Source organism: Oncorhynchus masou, chromosome 19 (assembly GCF_036934945.1).
Source record: "Oncorhynchus masou masou isolate Uvic2021 chromosome 19, UVic_Omas_1.1, whole genome shotgun sequence".
In the NCBI taxonomy this organism is placed as follows: Eukaryota; Metazoa; Chordata; class Actinopteri; order Salmoniformes; family Salmonidae; genus Oncorhynchus; species Oncorhynchus masou.
This window is the reverse complement of record NC_088230.1, coordinates 15033799-15057518: the sequence shown is the minus strand read 5'-3', so window position 1 is coordinate 15057518 and position 23720 is coordinate 15033799. Positions and strand designations below refer to the sequence as shown.

The window sequence follows — 23720 nt, the reverse complement described above, 5'->3', positions numbered from 1 at the left end:
GCGCGCTGTGTTAAGAAGCAGTGCGGCTTGGTTTGGTTGTGTTTCGGAGGACGCATGACTTTCGACCTTCGTCTCTCCTGATCCCGTACGGGAGTTGTAACGATGAGACAAGTTAGTAACTACTAATATTTGGTTACTACGAAATTGGGAAATTGTTGACCCCAGGCCTCCCGTTTGGCATAGGGGTCTAAGGCACTGCATCACAGTGCTTGAGGTGTCACTACGGTGCACTGTGCTTTACTGATTCTCAGCCTCCCTCCCCCTCCCTTCCACTCAAATTACAGGAAGTAATGCCATGTCCATTCAGATTGCAACCATTGACATTGCAGGAATAAAATGTGTACATCCAATCACATTACAATGAGCAATGCTATCGCTAGCTGTACAATCCTGTATGATTGGTTTGTATATGTGTTTTTGTGTGTGTGTACTTCCTTCCACCCCATTGAGTCTACATTACTCCTGTGGTCATTACACTGGGCCGCTCAAATTAAGATGGCTACTGTCCGCAACACGATGCGGGTGCCTTCAGAGCACAGCGATGTACACCGGAAACTGCTTGGCAACCGCTACACTCGAACCTCAAGTCATGAGTGCTATTGTCTATGACCAGTGTCCCGTGTCACATTTTTCTTTTATCTTTGTTTATTTATCCACTCGTACCTGTTGAGAGGAAGCGTAGTGTGCCAGAAAGAGGATTATGACCTGGAAACAAGCTCCGGGGGGGGGGGACCTGGTCTCCCCTTACAAAGCTGGAACTGTAACCTGGTCTCCCCTTACTACCTGAGTGTTGTATGTTTGGGTTTCGAAGAGTGCTCCCAGGCACAGCCCCTCTCCTGAATATTTAATGTACTAATAAGCAGCAGGGCTTTCTTTTTTTTGAGGTGGTTTAAAAAGATTAGCATCTCAGGTGTCACCTGCTTTTTTTTGACGGGATAGGCCCAAACAAGTTATCTGGGTGGCTGGATGGAGGGAGTTGAGAGAGGACAGGTGGAGGAGATGCAGTCCACAACCTCCTTTTCAACTCTTTGCCACTCATGTAGTGTGCGTAGGAGGAGGAGGGACTAGGGATCAATTTAGGATTCAGGGATGGAGTGGAACCTCTTCTTGTTGGACTAAAATGGCTGACTGGATAATAAGTGTATTGCTCCCACCAGTAGTATAGGCTTATACATTTCCCTCCACTTGCCAGAAATGAAGGGGAGCTTTACCCAAACCTTTGTATGTTAAAGGGATTTTGTACCATTCTTTACTGTAGTTTGTTATAAGTGGGAGAGACTAACAAGAAGACCCATTCGTGGACTCCTTTTGTGCTGATGTGTTGGTGGTGGGGCTTCAATGTGCCTTTTCACCTCTTTCTTCCCCCTCTCACTCATCTTTCTCTCACCTCTCTATTAGAGGTCGACCGATTATGATTTTTCAAAGCCGATACCGATTAATCGGCCGATTTTTATTATTAAAAAAAAAAAAAAAACTTTTATTTTTATATATATACACATACATGGGGCATAAAGTATTTAGTCAGCCACCAATTGTGCAAGTTCTCCCACTTAAAGATGAGGCCTATAATTTTCATCATACACACACACACACACATGACAGACACAATGGGGCAAAAAAGAAAATGATTTAGTCAGCCACCAATTGTGCAAGTTCTCCCACTTAAAGATGAGAGGCCTATAATTTTCATCATAGGTACACTTCAACTATGACAGACAAAATGAATTTTAATGAATTTATTTGCAAATTATGGTGGAAAATAAGTATTTGGTCATCTACAAGCAAGCAAGATTTCTGGCTCTCAGACCTGTAACAACTTCTTGGATTTAGGGGGCTTTTTAGGCATTTCCATTGAAGAATGGCTGTAAGGGACCATATATAGCATGTGGTCACATGGTGTCTCCTGCAGAAAATCTTGCGTAGAATACTGAGGTAGCCATTTTTCCAATCGCTTGTTATGAGAAACCAATTGCCTCGATGGATATATTATCGAATATATATGTTAAAAACACCTTGATGGTGGATCCTAAACAACTTTTGCCGTGTTTCTGTCGATATTATGTAGCTAATTTTGAAAAAAGTTTGGAGTTATAGTAGTAGCATTTTTCGGTTGATTTCTCAGCCAAGCATGAAGAAACGGGAGCTTTTTCACTTACAAAAATATTATTTTTGGAAAAAAGGAAAATTTGCTATCTAACTGGGAGTCTCCTGAGTGAAATCATCTGACGTTCTTCAAAGGTAAATGATTTAATTTTGTTGCTTTTCTTATTTTTGTGAATGTTGCCTGCTGCCAGCAGAGCATAGCATTATGCCATGATAAACTTACACAAATGCTTGTCTAGCGTTGGCTGTAAAGCATATTTTGAAAATCTGAGATGACAGTGTTGTTAACAAAAGGCTAAGCTTGTGTTTGAATTTATTTATTTCATTTAATTTGCGATTTTCATGAATAGGAAAAGTTTCTAGGGGTATTTATGTCCGTTGCGTTATGCTAATGCGTTTGAGGCTATGATTGCGCTCCCAGATACGGGTTTGCTCGTCACAAGAGGTATTAAGAGGCTCCTCTGTCCTCCACTCGTTACCTGTATTAATGGCACCTGTTTGAACTTGTTATCAGTATAAAAGACACCTGTCCACAACCTCAAACAGTCACACTCCAAACTCCACTATAGCCAAGACCAAAGAGCTGTCAAAGGACACCAGAAACAAAATTGTAGACCTGCACCAGGCTGGGAAGACTGAATCTGTAATAGGTAAGCAGCTTGGTTTGGGAGCAATTATTAGGAAATGGAAGACATACAAGACCACTACTCTCCCTCAATCTGGGGCTCCATGCAAGATCTCACCCCGTGGGGTCAAAATGATCACAAGAACGGAGAGCAAAAATCCCAGAACCACACGGGGGGACCTAGTGAATGACCTGCAGGGACCAAAGTAACAAAGCCTACCATCATTAACACACTACGCCGCCAGGGACTCAAATCCTGCAGTGCCGGACGTGTCCCCCTGCTTAAGCCAGTACATGTCCAGGCCCATCTGAAGTTTGCTAGAGAGCATTTGGATGATTCAGAAGAAGATTGGGAGAATGTCATATGGTCAGATGAAACCAAAATAGAAAAATATAACTTTTTGGTAAAAACTCAACTTGTTGTGTTTTGGAGGACAAAGAATGCTGAGTTATATCCAAAGAACACCATACCTACTGTGAAGCATGGGGGTGGAAACATCATGCTTTGGAGCTGTTTTTCTGCAAAAGGACCAGGTCGACTGATCCGTGTAAAGGCAAGAATGAATGGGGCCATGTATCGTGAGATTTTGAGTGAAAACCTCCTTCCATCAGCAAGGGCATTGAAGATGAAACGTGGCTTGGTAATTCAGCATGACAATGATCCCAAACACACCGCCCGGGCAACGAAGGAGTGGCTTCGTAAGAAGCATTTCAAGGTCCTGGAGTGGCCTAGCCAGTCTCCAGATCTCAACCCCATAGAAAATCTTTGAAGGGAGTTGAAAGTCCGTGTTGCACAGCAACAGCCCCAAAACATCACTGCTCTAGAGGAGATCTGCATGGAGGAATGGGCCAAAATACCAGCAGCAGTATGTGAAAACCTTGTGAAGACTTACAGAAAATGTTTGACCTCTGTCATTGCCAACAAAGGGTATACAACCAAGTATTGAGAAACTTTTGTTATTGACCAAATGCTTATTTTCCTCCATAATTTGCAAATAAATTCATTAAAAATCCTACAGTGATTTTTTTTTTTCTCATTTTGCCTGTCGTAGTTGAAGTGTACCTGTGTTGAAAATTACAGGCGTCATCTTTTTAAGTGGGAGAACTTGCACAATTGGTGGCTGACTAAATACTTCTTAGCCCCACTGTATATACACATTTTTGTAATAATGACAATTGCTGCAATACTGAATGAACACTTAAAATAAAACTTCATATATTACATAAATAAAATCAATTAACATGAATGTTGAAAACAAACTAATTTTCTATATGCAGGAAATCCTATTTTAATAATGGGCATGGTAAGAATTGACTACCAAAGTGCGAGTCATAATTCCCATGACACCTAGCAAAATCTGAAAAACGGCACCTTCATTCATTTATTCCATAGGATATTTTTAGATTAACTTAAAATGAGGTCTCTTTCGTGTAGACTTACACCACCTTGCCAATTTTATAACTGTAGATATCCATAGGACAAGGTGATTGATCAATATTGGCTAAATATAAGCAAAGAGGTTTTTTTGTAGAGTATTTATGAAAATATGTTGACAAACGTTACCTTATTCTAGTGAGATTTACACGGGTATCAAAACGCCGAGGAGGTTTAAGCCTGCATGAAACTGACCTTATTTGAAGTAGATAAAGACATTCTCTATAGAAGACATGAATGGTAAAATAACGAAGGAACCCCTTTCAAGTTCAGCTGCAAGTTATTACAGGAATTATAACGCGTCGACTATTTCTCTCTAAACCATATACCTTTGACTATTACGAGCCTGCTGCTGCCTATCACCCCTCAGTCAGACTGCTCTATCAAATCATAGACTTAACTATAAACACACAGAAATACGAGCCTTCGGTCAAATCCGGAAACTATCACCTCGGAAACAAAACGTTTGTTCCGTTCCGTATTTTATCTAACGGGTGGCATCCATGAGTCTAAATATTCCTGTTACATTGCACAACCTTAAATGTTATGTCATAATTACATAAAATTCTGGCAAATTAGTTCGCAAAGAGCCAGGCGGCCCAAACTGTTGCATATACCCTGACTCTGCGTGCAATGAACGCAAGAGGTGACACAATTTCACCTGGTTAATATTGCCTGCTAACCTGGATTTCTTTTAGCTAAATATGCAGGTTTAAAAGTATATACTTGTGTATTGATTTTAAGAAAAGCATTGATGTTTATGGTTAAGTACACATTGGAGCAACGACAGTTTATTGTTAGCTAGAAACTTACCTTGGCTTACTACATTCGCGTAACAGGCAGGCTCCTCGTGGAGTACAATGTGATCAGGTGGTTAGAGCGTTGAACTAGTTAACTGTAAGGTTGCAAGAATGGATCCCCTGAGCTGACAAGGTAAGAACGTTCCTAGGCTGTCATTGAAAATGAATGTCTTCTTAACTGACTTGCCTAGTTAAATAAAGGTTATTAAAATAATAATAATTTAATCGGCAAAATTGGCGCTGCCAAAAATACCGATTTCCGATTATGAAATCTTGAAATTGGCCCGACTTAATCGGCCATTCCGATTTAATCGGTCGACCTCTACTCTCTATCCCCCTTACCTCTCTTTCCTTCTTTCCTCCCTTTACCCGTTGACTCTGACTCCCATGTCCTGCCTCCACAGATGCGAATGAGTGTGTGGGGAAACCGTGTGTAAACGCTTACTCTTGCAAAAACTTAATTGGCGGATATCACTGCGACTGCTTTCAAGGATGGTCTGGACAAAACTGTGACATCAGTCAGTATTCTTTTCCCCTTTATTGTCGTCACCGTCTCTCTCTCTCGTTATTTTCACTCTTGCTACTGATCCGTGTTTTTCTACCACTCCTCTCGGTCTCTCTAGGCTTTGGGCAACATGACATTGGCACGTTCTAGCATTGTCACTTTCTAAAGAGGCCATCTCCGTAGCTGTCTCTGTAAAACTCACCAACTTTGCCTCTGGTTTTTATTGCATGATGGGTATAGCTTCTTGTCAACTGCATACAGTGCCTTCAGAAAGTATTCATAACCTTGACTTACTCCACATTTTGTTACAGCCAAAATGCATCAACTACATAAAAATACCCATCTATACTCTACCCTCACAATGACAATTTGCAAACATAAATGTATTGAAAATGAACATGCATAATTACCTAATTTTACTTAAGTATTCACACCCCTGAGTCAATACTTTGTAGAAGCACCTTTGTGATTTAAAGCTGTGAGTCTTTCTGGGTAAGTCTCTAAAAGGCGCTGATTGGTTAATCTGATGTCTGCAGTGGACGTACAGCATTTACTGCGATACGGCCTGTGCAGAAGTCAGGGCATTTATACTTCTTGCGCGTTGCCGAGTCGTTGTCAAGGAAGTGATTTTGCGCGGGAGTGCCAGTATATACGCAATCATATCAATGCTGAGCTTTAAGGAGCCATCCACATTGTTCATTTTTTGGGCCGGCGCATGCCAATGCGGTACAGAGCTCAATTTGGCCTCTGCGTGCCTCCGGATGCTCCGTAATTGCATCACACCATCCGTCCATCCATACAGTGCCTCCGACACACATTTTCAGATGGAGCATAAATTGGCTTTAAGAGTTTGGCACACCGGGATTGTGCAACATTTTCAGGTCTTGCCATAGATTTTCAAGTAGATTTAAGTCAAAATTGTCTAATTGGTAAGCAGCTCGTGTAGATTTGGCCTTGTGTTTTAGGTTATTTTCCTGCTGAAAATAGTGTCTGGTGGAAAGCCAACTGAACCAGGTTTTCCTCTAGGATTTTTGCCTGTGCTTAGCTACGTTAAGTTTCTTATTATCATGAAAAACTCGGCAGTCCTTAACGATTACAAGCATAACCATAACACTATGCTTGAAAATATGATTGGTACTCCGTAATGTTTTGTAATTGATGTGCCCCAAACAACGCTTTGTATTCATAACAAAAAGTGAATTGCTTTGCCACATTTTTTGCAGTATTACTTTAGTGCCTTGTTGCAAACAGGATGCATGTTTTGGAACATTTTTATTCTGTACAGGCTTTCTTCTCACTCTGTCAATTAGGTTATTGTGGAGTAACTGCAATGTTGATCCATCCTCCATTTTCTCCTATCACAGCCGTTAAACTCAAGTCACCATTGGCCTCATGGTGAAATCACTGAGCGGTTTCCTTCCTCTCCAGCAACTGAGTTAAAAAGACACCTGTTTCTTTGTAGTGAGACTGGGTGCATTGATACACCATCCAAAGTGTAATTAATATCTTCACCATGCTCGAAGGGATATTCAATGTCAGTTTTTTTTTCCATCTATCAATAGGTACCCTTTGCGAGGCATTCGAAAACCTCCCTGGTCTTTGTGGTTGAATCTGTTTTGAAATTCACTGTTGGAGGGACCTTACAGATAATTGTGTGTGGGGTATGGAGATGAGGGAGTCATTCAAATATGTTAAATAGCATTTCAGTGACTCCATGCATCTTGTGACTTGTTTTAAATGTTTACTTGTGAACTATAGGTTTCCTATGACTTAATAGAGCAAAATGATAAACATAATTCCATTATGAGGCGTGTGTCTGTAGGCCACCCAAAAAAATTGGCGTTAACAAAATGTGGAAAATATATGAAGGGGTGTGAATACTTTCTGAAGGCACTGTTTGCTTCGTTCATAAAGACGACTAACTTTCCGTCTTCAATTCAATAACAAAACACCTACATTACCTGCCTTGATTGCACATTAAAATGGTGGGTCTGTTTTGCAATAGTTATTAAAACCTTTGTGTGTAACAACCTTTCTCTCACCTATCTCAGATGTCAAGGGCTGCCACGGCCAATGTCAGAATGGAGCGACGTGTAAGGTATGCGCCCTTCTCTGGGCCTTGTGACTCGATGCCACACACACTAAATGAATAATGTAAAAAAAAAAAAATCTGCTCAACCATTTCTGTAATTATTTCATGTAAAACGTTCAACTCTGAACTATATACAGTAACAGTCAAAAGTTTGCACACAGCTGCTCATTCAAGGGCTTTTCTTAATGGTTTCTGTGTTCTAAATTGTAGAACAAGTGAAGACATCAAAACTATGAAATAACACATGGAACATGTACTAACCAAAAAAGTGTTAAACAAATCAGCATGTATTTTAGATTCGTCAAAGTAGCCACCCTTTGTCTTGATGACAACTTTGCACACTCTTGGCATTCTCTCAACCAGCTTCACCTGGAATGCTTTTCCAGCAGTCTTGAAGGAGTTCCCACATATGCTGAGTACTTGTTTGTTGCTTGTCCTACACTTTACTGTCCAACTCGTCCCAAACCATCTCAATTGGGTTGTGGAGGCCAGGTCACCTGATGTGGCACTCACTCTGTGGAGGTGTGTTGGGTCATTATCCTGTTGAAAAACAAATGATAGTCCCACTAAGTGCAGACCAGATGGGATGGTGAATTGCTGCGAATGCTTTGGTAGCCATGCTGGTTAAGTGTTCCTTGAATTCTAAAGAAATCATTAACAGCGTCTCACAAAGACACGGCGGTTGGAAACAAAAATCGCAAATTTGGACCAAAGGACAGATTTTCACAGGTCTAATGTCCATTGCTCATCTTTCTTGGCCCAAGCAAGTCATCTTATTATTGGTGCCCTTTAGTAGTGCAGCAATTTGGCTATGAAGGCCTGATTCACTCAGTCTCCTCTGAACAGTTGATGTATCTATTACTTGAACTCTGCAGCCCAAATAAATGCTTAAATTTCTGAGGCTGGTAACCCTAATGAACTTATCCTCTGCAGCAGAGGTAACTCTGGGTCTTTTCCTGTGGCGGTCCTCAGTTTCATCATAACGCATGTTATCTGCGACTGCACTTGAAGAAACTTCAGAAGTTCTTGAACTGTTCCGGATTGACTGATCTTCATGTCATGAAGTAAAGATGGACTGTTGTGTCTCTTTGAGCTGTTCTTGCCATAATATGGACTTAGCCGTATTTGATAAAATACCATCTTCTGTATACCACCCCTACCTTGTCACAACACAATTGATTGGCTCAAACTCATTAAGAAGGAAAGAAATTCTACAATTTAACTTTTTTAACAAGGCACACCTGTTCATGAAATGCATTCCACGTGAAGCTGGTTGAGAGAAAGGGTGGCTAATTTGGAGAATCTCAAATAAAATTATTTGGATTTGTTTTAACACTTTTTTGGTTACTACATGGTTTCATAGTTTTGGTGTCTTCCCTATTCTAAAATGGTTAAAAAATAAAAACCTTGAATGAGAAACTTTTGACTGGTACTCTATGACCAAGAGGTAGTAAATGGAGGTTAAGAAGGCTCTTCGACTGAACCCTAGAGGACATGCTCACCTAGATATCCTGTTAACCATGGATCCATATCATATACTGTCAAGTCCTTTCTTACATTCTACTTGTCCTTTACCTGTTAGCAGGTCATACCCTGTCCTATAGGATTCTCATGTGTTAGATATATGTCAGATATATATCTATTTTCCCACCATCTCCCTTCAGGAAGGGTCCAGGGGGTACCTCTGTCAGTGCCCGTCAGGCTTTGTGGGCACGCACTGCGAGATCCAGCGGAACAGGTGTGCCAGTGGGCCCTGCCAGAACGGTGGGCGCTGCCACAGAGTTTTGGACGGCTTTGTGTGCGAGTGCCCGACCAAGTTCTCCGGGGAACTGTGTGAGGTGAGCCTTTAGTTCAAAGGCCGAAGTCTCGTGACCAGTTTGCGCTGCTTTCAAGTGTTGGTCCTTTTGGTATATATGCGTGTGCACAGTCTGTTTACGGTGAGATTAAAAACAGAGGTATGTCCTGAATTCAGTCAAAGCAAAACTCCCGCATAAGAGAATTGACACGCACGCACTCCTAGAACTACACACACACACACACACACACACACACACACACACACACACACACAGCGCTGTACTGTTTTGCTTTGACTGAACGGCAGACCGTACTGGTTGTGAGCCCAGTCCTGTACTTGGCGTAACAGGCTATAAATACGAACCCTCTTGAATGAGGCAACTCGACTATGGCCCTGTGCCCACTCAGTCACTCCAGGGCATTGAGAAGCTAAGTTTATGCCTGTTGTGGAATTGTGGCTCTATTCTTACACTCCTGTTACCATCGTGTGACATGCGTATGATACTTACTACACTTGTATTGCATTGATATGCCACAAATGCACTCCTGCTACACTAACGCAACATGCGTATGACTTCCCTATGCACTCCTGCTAAACTCAGACCGCATACATGATGACACTATAAACTCCTACACATGTTCAACATATTGTACATATGACATTCCTATTTAATTTCTTACAGGTATGGGAATTCCTATGTGTGCAAGTGCTTGCACACTTTTTGTTGTTAGCCTAGGTAATCATAGGGATTCTAGGCCTATGTAATTCTATGTCCTATGATCCCTATGGGCCTATTATAACTTTTAACATTATATTTTAATGTGACATAAACACAACCAGTCAATGTTTTCAAAAAATGCCCTCCTGTAGGCTACCCGTGCACTTTTGTCCACTCACAAAAGGATTACAACATCCAAACAGTGCATTGTGCACTCAACATTTGAATGGAAAGAGACCTCTGTTACAAAACACCTACGTGTATTGTAATGACGTTTTGCGACTGTCATTAGGCCTATACTTCATGCATCCACTGCTGTCCGTGCGTCTCTGTATTGGCAACTCATTTCCGCCTTGGCCAGATGTGGTTCGATAAACTTGTACAACGCAATTTTGAGCATATCCAACCCGGTTTCAAGACAATTCGCTCAGATTTCATGTGGCTGATGTGGTAATGTTAAGTAATGGCCTACAGTTTTCTTGACATTTTGTTTTAATTATTGTGATAGGCTCATGTTATACCGGTACTGCGTACCCCCACTATTAATTTTGCCAGGACGACATACCGGCTTACTTTCTCCCCTGCCTTCCTACTACACTCGTATGGCATACCTATGACAGGCCGAGGCACTGCTATGACACATCTATGCAATTGGCATGCCTGACACACAATCTCTTAGCACACCTATCCCACCCTTTTAACACCCCTATGTCCTTCTGCACACCAATTTGACTGAGTTGATTTGGGATTGGGCGTTTGAGACGTGCATTACAGGTGGTTTTGGGTGGGCTGTTTGAAAGTCAGGGTGTTTAAGTGTTCTTCCTCTTCTGTGGAGGGGCTTAGATTTATGGGACTTGTCCCTGCCTTTTGCCCTCAGACCCCTCAGTTTACATCCCACACATACTTTTCATGGCCACAGCACTCAGAGAAGCCTTTAAACAGAACAGAATAGAATAAATACATCTCTGCCCCATCAGATAAAGTTAGGTGCATGTATCTGTCTGTGTATGCGTGTGTCTGCGCAGGCTGAGTTTGTGTGTCCGCGTGTGTATTACTCTGTGTGAGAGCACCATGACCAGGAAAGCACCATAACCCAAGTGGATCAGCCCACCCCGTTGCACCACACTACTGACACTCAGTGCCTTAAATGGCAACGAGTGGTACCCCATGGTTTACACTGTTTTTTGTTGTGAATTTTCCCTACTTGATGCCCTGAGAACAGAGAAAATGTAGAAACTGGAGCCGCTGCCATGTCACCGAGGACTATCTGGTTGAATGAAATTGAAATTAATTTAAACCGCGCGCGCACACACACACTACCACCTCCAAACACAGATGTGTTGGTGATCTTCAGGTACCTCTGAGCTTATGCCAAGCTTAGCCCTTTGTGTTTATCTATATACTTAAAGAACAACTTGTGTGAAGTGTTGCAAGGCCTCTCACACGCTTTCTCTCCCGCACTCTCACACTCACCATTTCTGTCCATACTGGGTGGCAAGGATTCATTATCTGAAGTACTTGCATAAAGTGGATAAAATAAATAAGTACAAATGTAAAACTTGTTTGTACATGTGAATGTGTGCATGCGGCTGTGTAGTACTTGTTTGTGCATTCGTGCTTGTGTACGTGCTTGCATGTGTGAACGTTCTCCTTCCCTCCCCCACAGGTCCCAGGTTGGTCTCCTTCAGACCCGTGTGAGCCAACCCCCTGTGAGAACGAGGCTCCGTGCCACGCCCTAACGGGTGACTTTTACTGCGCCTGTCCCGATGGCTACGATGGCAAGACCTGTGCCCACCTCAGGGACCACTGCAGGACCACCCCCTGCCAAGGTAGAGCCACACACAGTGACTGATTCTGGACCGTTTTTTGTTTTGTTCCCTATACATAATGCCCGAATGGAAATTGAAAAGGCTGATTCCAAATCAGTTACTAAGATTGAACTTGCCAGAACCCCAGGGTTGTATGAAGTTTCCCCAAGACTCAGGTCTTGGGTCAGTTTTTTTGCATTTCCCCCCACTAATAGGTGAAGCGGATTTATTTTTTTAAATATTTTTTTTAGATCTGTACCTAGGGGAACTAGACACCGGATCAGGTAGAGGCAGACACCTCATTCATCCCTCCTGTTTTTTTTTCCTCTCAGTAATTGACAGCTGCACCATTGTCGTGGCGACCAATGACTCCACGGGCAAGGGTGGCTTTCGTCACATCTCGTCCAACGTGTGTGGCCCCCGGGGACGCTGTATCAGCCAGCCCCGCGGCAACTTCACCTGCTCCTGTGACTCCGGCTTCAGCGGCACCTATTGCCATGAAAGTACGTGCCACTGTCTTTATCTGACGGTCCGCATGACTGCCATCTGTCTGTTCTTGTGACCAATAGGCTTGGGCAATTTTTAAATTTTTATTTAATCTTGATTTAACCAGGTACGCTAGTTGAGAACAAGTTCTCATTTACAACTGCAACCTGGCCAAGGTAAAGCAAAGCAGTGCGACACAAACAAGAGTTACACATGGAATAAACAACAATAACACATTAGGGGGGAAAAGAAAGTCTATATACAATGTGAGCATATGACGTGAGGAGGTAAGGCAATAAATAGGCCATAGTATAGCGAAGTAATTACAATTTAGCAAATTAACACGAGTGATAGATGAACAGATGGTGATGTGCAAGTGGAAATACCAGTGTGCAAAAGAGCAGAAAAGTAAATAACTTTCATACTGTATAACAATACCTCGTTATACAGTATATGAAAGTGTTAAGTGCTTATAACTATATCCAGCACAGGGCTCCAGCTATGCACTTGGATTGTTAACTTACTAGCTAAGTAGCTAGATGTCAAGATCAAGCTTCTTGGCTAAAGGAGAGACCTTCAGTCCCCTCCCTGGATCAAGATCCCTATTGGCTAAATTGTTTAGTGTGTCAAAAAGAAAGAATTTATCCCCTTGTGTGCACTTCTGGTAATACCGTATTCCCCAGTATGGTACAGATACGGTATGACGGTCTGAAAATGAAGATGCCACCCAAACTTAGACCAGGGCTTCAGTCGCATTTACTGCCACGAGTATGTCTGTCTCCTGTCTTTGTCTGTATGTCTGTTCATGTGACCTGGGCTTCAGTGGCCAGGGTTGGGGTCAATTCCACAAATTAAATTCCAATTAGCTCTTCTTACCCTGAGTAGTTCAATTGAGTAAATTCATTTAATTCAATATTCTGCCACAAGAATTAATTCAATTCCCTCTTGACCCATTCCCTGAATTTCAATTCCTTTACTTATTTCAACTCAAGCCAAACTCAACCCAACTACCTCAATGCATGGCATGTTTGAAAGACTTGATCTTTACACATTTTGGGGTAATATTCCTGGAAACCTTAAATGCACCCTGAATTCCACTTTTCAGGAAGTTTGTAGAACCTGAAATATCTAAAATAATACAATGTTTTTTGTATTAAAACATAGTCATAAAGCTGTAAAACATTATCAATATTAAACCATCCTATGGGAAAGCTGAATAAAGATGTCCATTTTTATGCACATCTGTTATTAGGCAAATCTATTGAAGTAAAAGCTGTTTTAATTTGAACAGCATGGGATAATGCTGTAATTGCAAAATACTTCCCCACTGGAGACCAGGTTTCAATTCCTGTCTGTACCTTTCATTCAATGACTCTTATTCTCACCTAATCTGTTTATCTAAATTAAGCAAAAATACGAAAGGTAGTGTGGAATTCTACTCTTATTATTTATTATTATTATTTTGTATTTTTTTTTAAATGAAAGTATTAACAGACATTGGTCACTAAAATTTGTGGAATTTACTTTTAGTCTGTGTAAATCTTAATACAGGGTATACATAAATCAACAAGACAGTAACTTCACACATGTAGCTGCGGAGGGGGCGTTGTGTGCATGTGTGAGATGGGAGCGAGCAGACGGAGGGGTAGAGAGAACGCCAAGGAAACTCGGCTACAGCCAAGACTAGCCAACTTGAAGCAGCCACAATGTTATTTATTACCCCATATAACAGTGCATGTCTTAACTGGAGTAGCCTAGGGAAGCTAGCTCAGCCAGCTATAGCTTGCTAGGCCAATTGAGGCTACATTCTGCTCTCCAACATTCTGCGGGCCCCAACCCCATTCCAATTAAAAACCTACCGGTTTGCTTGTAGACTACTCCTCATTTCTCAAACTTTTTAATTCTGTAATTTTACTCTGTCTTGCATTGTTTTAGTGAACTCACTCCACTTGCTACACATTGAGCGTCTTTGCCGATTTTGATTGGCCAACATAAACAACAAGTTACACACCTGAAAGCTACCAGTTATCTACCTGTCTTCTTATGGGGTGCACATCATAAACAAAATTTTGAAGGTTTGTTTTATTAAATTAATCATTTGAAATGTTATGGTATATGGATATTTTATTTATTTAAAAAATATTCTCTCTGATTGGATTCCAATTGGAATTAAACTGATCTCCGTAAACTAGCACAATGTTTTATGCAAGCCTGCGTTGTATTAAGGCAGTGGTCTTCAACTTGTTTTTGCCAAGGTACCCCCTCCCAGGCAAACCGGTAACCCAGGGACCCCCAACATACGTAATAAAACATTATACTTATCAGGTGAATGATAATGGAAAGGAGAAGTAATCAACACTTTAAAATTAATTGATTTGGTAGATAGTTTTTTATTATCTTGACCTCCCCACATAATTGGAAGAGGAAGTGTGTAAAATCTTAACACAGCCTATTAGCTAGAAAGGGAACTCTGAACAATTTAGCTTAGAGCAGCTGTTTAGCTGGTTAAACAAATGTTAGCCATGTATTGGCAACCATTTAGTTTTCAAGTCAAAGTTACCAGCAACTAGCAATAGATTGTAACACAGATAATGTGATTTAACCCCCCCCCCCCCAAAAAAAAAAAAAAAAATAAAATTGGTATCCAGTATACTGGGAGTTACAGACCTACCTTAACTTGGCGGTACAGTCTTTGTCCTCGATTCATGGGAACAGGAGTCTCAATGTCATTGTCCAGTTGCAGGGGGGTCTGTTATGAATTCAGAAAAGTGTTCTGTTATTAAAATGAATTGGGGTTTTTTGACCGCCACCATCTTGTTATTCAAGTCTTCTCTCAATCTTTAGCGAGCCAGCAGCACTTGCCACACTGGTAACCTATTCGCTATGTCAAATACTTCAGTGAGTGTAATTTGCTCAATTAGGATCTCATTTACTACTGTAGGTACAGTTCCTTCAAAGTATTAATACCACTTGATTTTAAGGGGTGTGTACTTTCTGACAGCACTATGTAATTCAAAATGTGTATTCTGTTGCTAGCAATATTCATAAAAAAATACTAATGTTATTTCAATGTTTTTAACTGCAATTTCAAAAATTATAGGCAAGTTTTAGATGTTTAAAAAAATATATATAAAAAAATATGATTTTAATTCCATTCCAAACATGGTTTTCTTCAATTCTAATTTTCAGTGGCACCTACTGCCAAGAGTATATACATTTGAGACAAGTCTTAACCAGGTGACAGCCTGAAAATTATGTTTTCTGGGTTGACTACACTACATTTAGCTTTTCAAACAAATTTCCATCCTGTAACACAAACTCCAAAAATTTCTGGGACACTGTAAAGTCCATGGAGAATAAGAGCACCTCCTCCTAGCTGCCCACTGCACTGAGGCTAGGAAACACTGTCAAAACCGATAAATCTGCAATAATTGAGAATTTCAATAATCATTTTTCTACTGCTGGCCATGCTTTCCATGTGGCTACCCCTGCCCCGGTAGCATAGCAGCACCCACCCGTAGCATGCTCTCCAGCAGGTATATTTCACTGGTCACCCCCAAAGCCAATTCCTCCTTCTGCCCCCTTTCCTTCCAGGACTCTACTGTCTATGACTGGAACGAACTGCAAAAATCACTGAAGCTGGAGACTCACATCTCCCTCACTAGCTTTAAGCACCAGCTGTCAGAGCAGATCACTGCACCTGTGCATAGCTCATATGTAAATAGCCCATCCAACAATCCTCATCCCCATACTGTTATCTATTTATTTATTTTTGCTCCTTTGCACCCCAGTATGTCTACTTGCACACATCTTCTGCACATCTATCATTCCAGTGTTTAATTGCTATATTGTAGTTATTTTGCCACTATGGCCTATTTATTGCCTTAGCTCTGTTGTCCTACCTCATTTGCACACACTCTATATAGACTTTTTCTACTGTATTATTGACTGTATGTTTGTTTGTTTTCCATGTGAAACTGTTGCACTGCTTTGCTTTATCTTGGCCAGATCGCAGTTGTAAATGAGAACTTGTTCTCAACTAGCCTTCCTGGTTAAATAAAGGTGAAAAAATATATATCTAACCACAAATTTGAAAAATTACAGCAATTCTTCGATTCACTAAAAAAGCTGTTGATGTCCTTATACTTCTGGTATACAACCTGACCATGATGGCAGAAGATTACAATGTCTTATAATGCAACCAGTTTTTCCAGCTGGACAGTGTCTCTGCCTGTCTGACAGCCCGCCTAACTGGGTACCTCAGTCTGGGTGGAAGTTCTCCGATTTTAAACATCGCTTCCTGAGGATCTCATTCAGTGGGTGTGGCAACCACTCTAGTCTAGGGCTATGTCCTAATTATTTTTCCTTGTTACCAAAGTGTTTTTGTTCAATTCCCTTCACTGATTTGCAAGAGAACTGGTGTAGACTAGTATAATAAATGTGGTGGAAACTCCCACTAGCCCGTGCATCCACTAATCCAATGCTTTTAGATTTGTGGGAAGTAGTGAATGAGTGCAAACTTCAGGACAAAGCAGATGTTATTGTTATTGGGACATGTCTCCCTTGTAAAAGAGGGCTGCTGACCCAGTTGTTCCCAAACCAGGGTTTGTGGCGGTACTGCAAGGGGTCTGCTGCCAGAATTTTTTTTTTTACACGTAATTATTTTGTTTAAATATATATTGCTGGGAATTACAGATTTAACAGATTTGGTCAAGCGTTTTGTGAAATAAATTGAGATAATCTACAATATATGCTACCCTTAGATGCACAACAGGGCCTGGGAGGCTCACAGGGATCCACAGTACTCTCATCATTGATCCAGTTTTCAACTCATTACTTCTTGTATGCCCTAAAAATGTTATTTTCAGCGTAAATGCACTGCAATTTTAGCTTTAAAACTGCTAAATTCTCACCATGCTCGGAGGTCCCTGATGAATTTGCTATAACAAAGGGGTCCCAGGCCCAAACAGTTTGAAAAGCCCTTTTCTGACCTCAATGGGAATTCCTGGATAAATAAAGGCAAAAATAATAATGCTTATTTTTCTATTTTAGACGTTAACGACTGTGTGAGTAGCCCGTGTCGGAACGGAGGCACCTGCATCGATGGGGTCAACTCCTTCCAGTGCTTTTGTCCTGATGGGTGGGAGGGCCGGCTCTGTGACCTTAGTAAGTTAGCGCTCCTTTTTCTCCTCCTACTTTTTGTATCCTCCTGCTCCAATGATTTTTTTTCTTCCTACCCTTTCCCCCTGTCGTTCTTCTCCTACTCCTATCTTCTCGTCTTTCTCCTCTTCACCATACTACTCTTCCTCCCCTTTCTCCATCTTCCTTTCCCTCCCATTCACCTCCTCCTTATAACACAGCCATTGACATTTTATTTTCCTTTCCTTCCTTCCTCAGATGTGAACGAGTGCAACCGTAACCCGTGTAAGAATGGTGGCTTCTGTGTGGATCTGGTCAACGACTTCTACTGCGAGTGTACCAACAACTGGAAGGGCAAGACCTGCCACTCCCGTAAGTGTGTGTAGGGCTCGACATTAACGCTTGCCCAGGGCAAGTTAAAAATAATAAAATAAACATTCAGGCAAGCAGATTATAGATTTATGTTGTATTAATGGACAAGAAGAAAAATCTATGTATCAAACAATTAGGCTACTCTGAATGAAACCGTATCCAAGTGTCATCCAGGTATTATTTTATGAAGCGGTTCCTAGCATCATTCATAGGATTGCAAAAATCTGGTTATCTTTCCAAAATCAAGAAATCCCAGTTAGAAGATTCAGGAGAGAATAAGTAGGAAATTTGGAATTATGCTAAAATTAATCTAATTTTGCTACCCTCGTCACACAATACAATTCTCAATCATCCTTTTGGCCCATGGTGTTAAATCTTTTTTTGGGGGGGGGGTGTAAATAACTTGAGCTTTCTGACAAGTGAAAAATAATCTGTCCTACTTGTCTGAAGGACAAGTGGCTAAAAAAAGGTCATGTCAAGCCCTGCAGTGTCTGTGTGTGCGCTAATCAGATGTGTTGAATGAAATGAATTGCATAATTTAAATTGGACAGACCGAGGTCTATTGGGTCTAAGCATCTTCGGTATGACATCTAAAATGTGTGCGCACACAGGTGAGAGTCAGTGTGACGCCAACACCTGCAGTAACGGGGGCACATGCTATGACCACGGGGACGCTTTCCGCTGTGCCTGCCCCCCTGGGAGGGGCGGCAGTACCTGTAACACAGGTGAGGGGGGGGGGGTGCTTTTATGCATTATTTGAATATCTCTCTGTTTGTATCCCCGTCTGTCTCGTCTTTATCAATTCAATGTATTCAGTCTGTATCATATCGTGTCTCACCACTTTATTATTATTATTTTTGTCGCCGTCCCTTCCACTCCAGCCAAGACCAGCATGTGTGTGTCCAGCCCCTGCTCCAACGGAGGCACCTGTGTGGGAGGTGGCGACTCCTTCACCTGCATCTGCAAAGAGGGCTGGGAGGGACCCACCTGCTCCCAAAGTAAGTCGTGGCTTAGATCCCACCGCTGCTACCAGTGTCGCACAGAGGCTACGTCCCAATTATCTCTTTACTCCCAAAGTGTGGACGTCTTCACTTATTTGAAAGGAAATGACTGGTATAAGAAATATGGTGGAGACTCCCCCCTAGGCCACACCACCAATCCAATGCTTTTAGATTTGTTTGAAGTAGTGAACGAGTGTACACTTCAAGATAAACAAAACCCAAACGCCTCAATCTTACCCCTACACATGTTCATGTAGATATGTCTATTTCAAGGACCTCGTCCTGACTCGAATGCACTTATGCAACTTAAAGATTTTACCATTTTAGATTCCTATATATTTTTTTAAAGCATGGTTTTCACTTTCTTATGGCTTTATCTTGTATTTTTCTCCAGACACCAACGACTGTAACCCTCACCCCTGGTACGTGCATTTCCTCCTCTCCTCCCCCTTTGTCATGCCTTTTCTCTGTTTTGACCCTCCCTTTTGCTGTACAACAACCACCATGAATTGTCTCAACGCCCCCCCAGCTCGTAAAATACAGGAAAGATGTTCCTTAATCCGAAACCCAGCGTTGGTTTTAAATGAACGGGAGGGGACAATGGTGGCTCTGGGGGGCTTAAATGAGCCCCCCCATCTCCCCCATATAGGAACAACGGGGGAGCAACCTCTCCTCCACCTCCCCTTCTCTTCTCCTGCCCTCCCCTCCATTCTTCACTGCTGACCTAGGGAGCACAAGAAGGGGATGGAGGATTGAAGGGGTTGGTTGAGGAGTGGGGGGGTAGATATTAGCATTTGAAAGGTGTGTATTGATGAGCAGAATTTAGCCTTTGTGACTTGGATCCCAACACACACACTTGCACTCCCTCCCCTCTTTGCTGTTTTGTGTGAGATGAGTCAAGACGGGTACGCTCTGTTTTGGCCTATCTAACCTCATGCTCACTTTTCTCACTTTCTCTTCCCTCTTTCTTTTTTCCCTCAATCTTTTCAGCTACAACGGTGGTATCTGTGTGGACGGTGTCAACTGGTTTCGATGCGAGTGTGCCCCCGGGTTCGCCGGACCGGACTGTCGAATCAGTAAGTCACAATATGGTTATCCAAATCATCTTGGAGCAAACACGCTGTTTATGCTCATTGAAATGTCCAGTGTAGCAGGCCTTTGACTCTCACACACACCAATGCATCAACTACCCGAGCTGTCGGACACCACAAACGTAACCATGACAATAACAGAAAGAACAGGGGGGCGACACGTCCCTTTGACCTATTGGGGAGTAGAGGTCATCCTTCCTCTTTTCTTCCCTCGTAGTGCACACACACACACGTACATACTCTCACACACACACACACACGCAAACTATCTTTCTCTCTCGCCTTTGTCAGATGACTAGTGGTTGTCTTTCATTCAGACTTTTACATTTTTTCTCACACTGGCTAGGCTAGGCGAAAGATCAGATGCTCTTCTAACATTGTGGCATATTAGATATCCAAATAACCAAAAAACTGTTAAAATTTAGTCAGAGTTAAAGAGCGACTGCCCCTAAAAAGCATCTTCTCGTTTTGAAAACTGCCAATGTGGCATAAATAGGAGTCAAACATTTATTATAGTGTCAAAATGGACTACAAAGTGTAAATAGGAGCATTTTGGTCATGAAGTCAGATTTATGAGATGATAGGAAAACATTGTATATCATGGAATGAAGGGCACTGTAACATTTTTCCTTTGGTTGGGTTTATTTTAATCCTGCCCACAGCTGATAAATCCCAAATGATCATCAATTCAATCTAATAGTAATGCCCATGGTTAATTTTGTTTGACATTCGATATCCCTATGGGGCTGGTTGGGGACCATCAGTCAATTACCCCACGTACATGAAACAATATTTTAGTCAATAGCTCTAAATTTCAATGACTTAAGCATTTAATGAGAATTTAAATATGTCCAACATGTAAATATTGTTTAGTTTACATTGTGTAATTTATTGACTCTCCCTAACTAGCCTCAGATGGGCTTTCCAATATCAAACCAATTTTGCTATGGTCGAACTGCAACCAGCTGAAGATAATTGGCGAAGGAAGTTGGCTAGCACTAGCTAGCCAATGCGACTTTAAGACTTGGTTAAACTGTCAAGTTATCTAGAATGGTGAATGACTGGGTACTGTTTTTGCAGAGGGAATGTACAAACGCATGCCACATCCGAACACACACACACAAGGGATCCCCACTTTAAAATCCCCCCAACACAACTTTAATTTGGCTTCAATCGTGGCCTTTGAATTTCTTAATGACCAAGCCAGAAAAATGACTCATTGCCCGCCCAAATATTTATATATTCTTAATTCCTTTACTTTAGATGTGTGTATTGTTGTGAAATTGTTAGGTATTACTGCACTGTTGGAGCTAGAAAGACAAGCATTTCGTTACACCCGCAATAACATCTGCAAAACACATGTACAGTTGAAGTCGGAAGTTTACATACATTTAAACTCAGTTGTTCACAATTCCTGACATTTAATCCAAGTTAAAATTCCCTATTTTAGGTCAGTTAGGATCACCACTTTATTTTAAGAATGTGAGAATAGTAGTGATTTTTATTTCTTTCATCACAATTCTCAGTGGGTCAGAAGTTTACATACACTCAATTAGTATTTGTTAGCATTGCCTTTTTAAATTGTTTAACTTGCGTCAAATGTTTTGGGTAGCCTTCCACAAGCTTCCCACAATAAGTTGGGTGAATTTTGGCCCATTCCTCCTGACAGAGCTGGTGTAACTAAGTCAGGTTTGTAGGCCTCCTTGCTCGCACATGCTTTTCAGTTCTGCCCACACATTTTCTATAGGATTGAGGTCAGGGCTTTGTGATGGCCACTCCAATATCTTGACTTTGTTGTTCTTGACTTTGTTGTCCGTATTTGTCGATTTGGAAGACCCATTTGCAACCAAGCTTTAACTTCCTGTCTGATGTCTTGAAATGTTGCTTCAATATATCCACATAATTTACCTCCCTCATGATGCCATCTATTTTGTGAAGTGCACCAGTCCCTCCTGTAGCAAAGCACCCCACAACATGATGCTGCCACCCACGTGCTTCACAGTTGGGATGGTGCTCTTCGGCTTGCAAGCCTCCCCCTTTTTCCTCCAAACATAACAATGGTCATTATGGCCAAACAGTTCTATTTTTGTTTCATCAGACCAGAGAACATTTTCTCCAAAAAGTACGATCTTTGTCCCTATGTGCAGTTGCAAACCGTAGTCTGGCTTTTTTTATGGCGGTTTTGAAGCAGTGGCTTCTTCCTTGCTGAGCGGCCTTTCAGATTATGTCGATATTGAACTTCTTTTACTGTGGATATAGATACTTTTGTACCTGTTTCCTCCAGCATTTTCACAAGGTCCTTTGCTGCTGTTCTGGGATTGATTTGCACTTTTCACACAAGTACGTTCATCTCTAGGAGACAACGTGTCTCTTTCCTTTTCGGTATGGCTGCGTGGTCCCATGATGTTTATACTTGCATACTATTGTTTGTACAGATGAATGTGGTACCTTCAGGTGTTTGGAAATTGTTCCCAAGGATGAACCAGACTTGTGGAGGTCTACAATTTTGAAGGTCTTGGCTGATATTCCTTTTGATTTTCCCATGATGTCAAGCAAAGAGGCACTGAGTTTGAAGGTAGGCCTTGAAATGCATCCTCCAATTGACTCAAATGATGTCAATTAGCCTATCAGAAGCTTCTAAAGCCATGACATGATTTTCTGGAATTTTCCAAGCTGTTTAAAGGCACAGTCAATTTAGTGTATGTAAACTTCTGACCCACTGGAATTGTGATAGTTTGTTGGAAAAGTGACTTGTCATGCCCAAAGTATGTCCGGACCAACTTGCGGAAACTATAGGTTAACAAGAAATTTGTGGAGAGGTTGAAAAATGAGTTTAATGACTCCAACCTAAGTGTATGTAAACTTATGACTTCAACTGTATGTGACAAATAAAATGATTTTATTTCCGCCCCCTTTTAACCGTCCTTTAAAAGTGCCTTGTCTCAATGATACGTAGCCACCTAAAGTCGGCCAACGTCAAAACAATGTTGAATTTGTCGGCACTAATCTCTTATGGACATACCTATGTAAACAGAACTAAACTCAGCAAAAAAAGAAACTTCCCTTTTTCAGGACCCTGTCTTTCAAAGGTAAATCATAAAAATCCATAACTTCACATCTTTCTTAGTAAAGAGTTTAAACACGGTTTCCCATGCTTGTTCAATGAACAATAAACAATTAATGAACATGCACCTGTGGAATGGTCGTTAAGACACTAACAGCTTACAGGTAGGCAATTGAGGTCACAGTTATGGAAACTTAGGACACCGAAGGACACACCTTTCTACTGACTTTGAAAAACACCAAAAGAAATATGCCCAGGTTCCCTGCTCATCTGTGTGAACGTGCCTTTGGCATGCTGCAAGGAGGCTTGAGGACGGCAGATGTGGCCAGGGCAATAAATTGCAATGTCCGTACTGTGAGATGCCTAAGACAGCACTACAGCTGATCGTCCTCGCAGTGGCAGACCACGTAACAACACCTGCACAGGATCGGTACATCTGAACATCACAACTGCGGGACAGGTACAGGATGGCAACAACTGCTCGAATTAACACCAGGAATGCACAATCCCTACATCAGTTCTCAAAATGTCCGTAATAGGCTGAGAGAAGCTTGACTGAGGGCTAGTAAGGCAGGTCCTCACCAGACATCTCCGGCAACAACGTCGCCTATGGGGACAAACCCACTGTCGCTGGACCAGACAGGACGGGCAAAAAGTGCCCTTCACTGACGAGTCGCAGTTTT

The 23720-nt window shown here is 41.7% G+C and overlaps 1 protein-coding gene across 2 annotated transcripts in view; it reads left to right on the top strand.

Annotated features, from left to right (window-relative positions):
* jag2b (jagged canonical Notch ligand 2b) overlaps positions 1-23720 on the top strand; it is a 101361-nt gene that overhangs the window by 58503 nt on the left and 19138 nt on the right. Inside the window, exons 10-20 of one of the 2 annotated variants that reach the window (XM_064925052.1) lie at positions 5368-5481; positions 7520-7566; positions 9225-9398; positions 11743-11905; positions 12217-12387; positions 17423-17536; positions 17768-17881; positions 18493-18606; positions 18763-18879; positions 19277-19304; positions 19873-19958. In XM_064925052.1, the coding sequence (XP_064781124.1) occupies positions 5368-5481; positions 7520-7566; positions 9225-9398; positions 11743-11905; positions 12217-12387; positions 17423-17536; positions 17768-17881; positions 18493-18606; positions 18763-18879; positions 19277-19304; positions 19873-19958 (1242 nt within the window). The remainder of the gene's footprint in view (positions 1-5367; positions 5482-7519; positions 7567-9224; positions 9399-11742; positions 11906-12216; positions 12388-17422; positions 17537-17767; positions 17882-18492; positions 18607-18762; positions 18880-19276; positions 19305-19872; positions 19959-23720) is intronic. The other variant, XM_064925053.1, reaches the window with a different exon arrangement.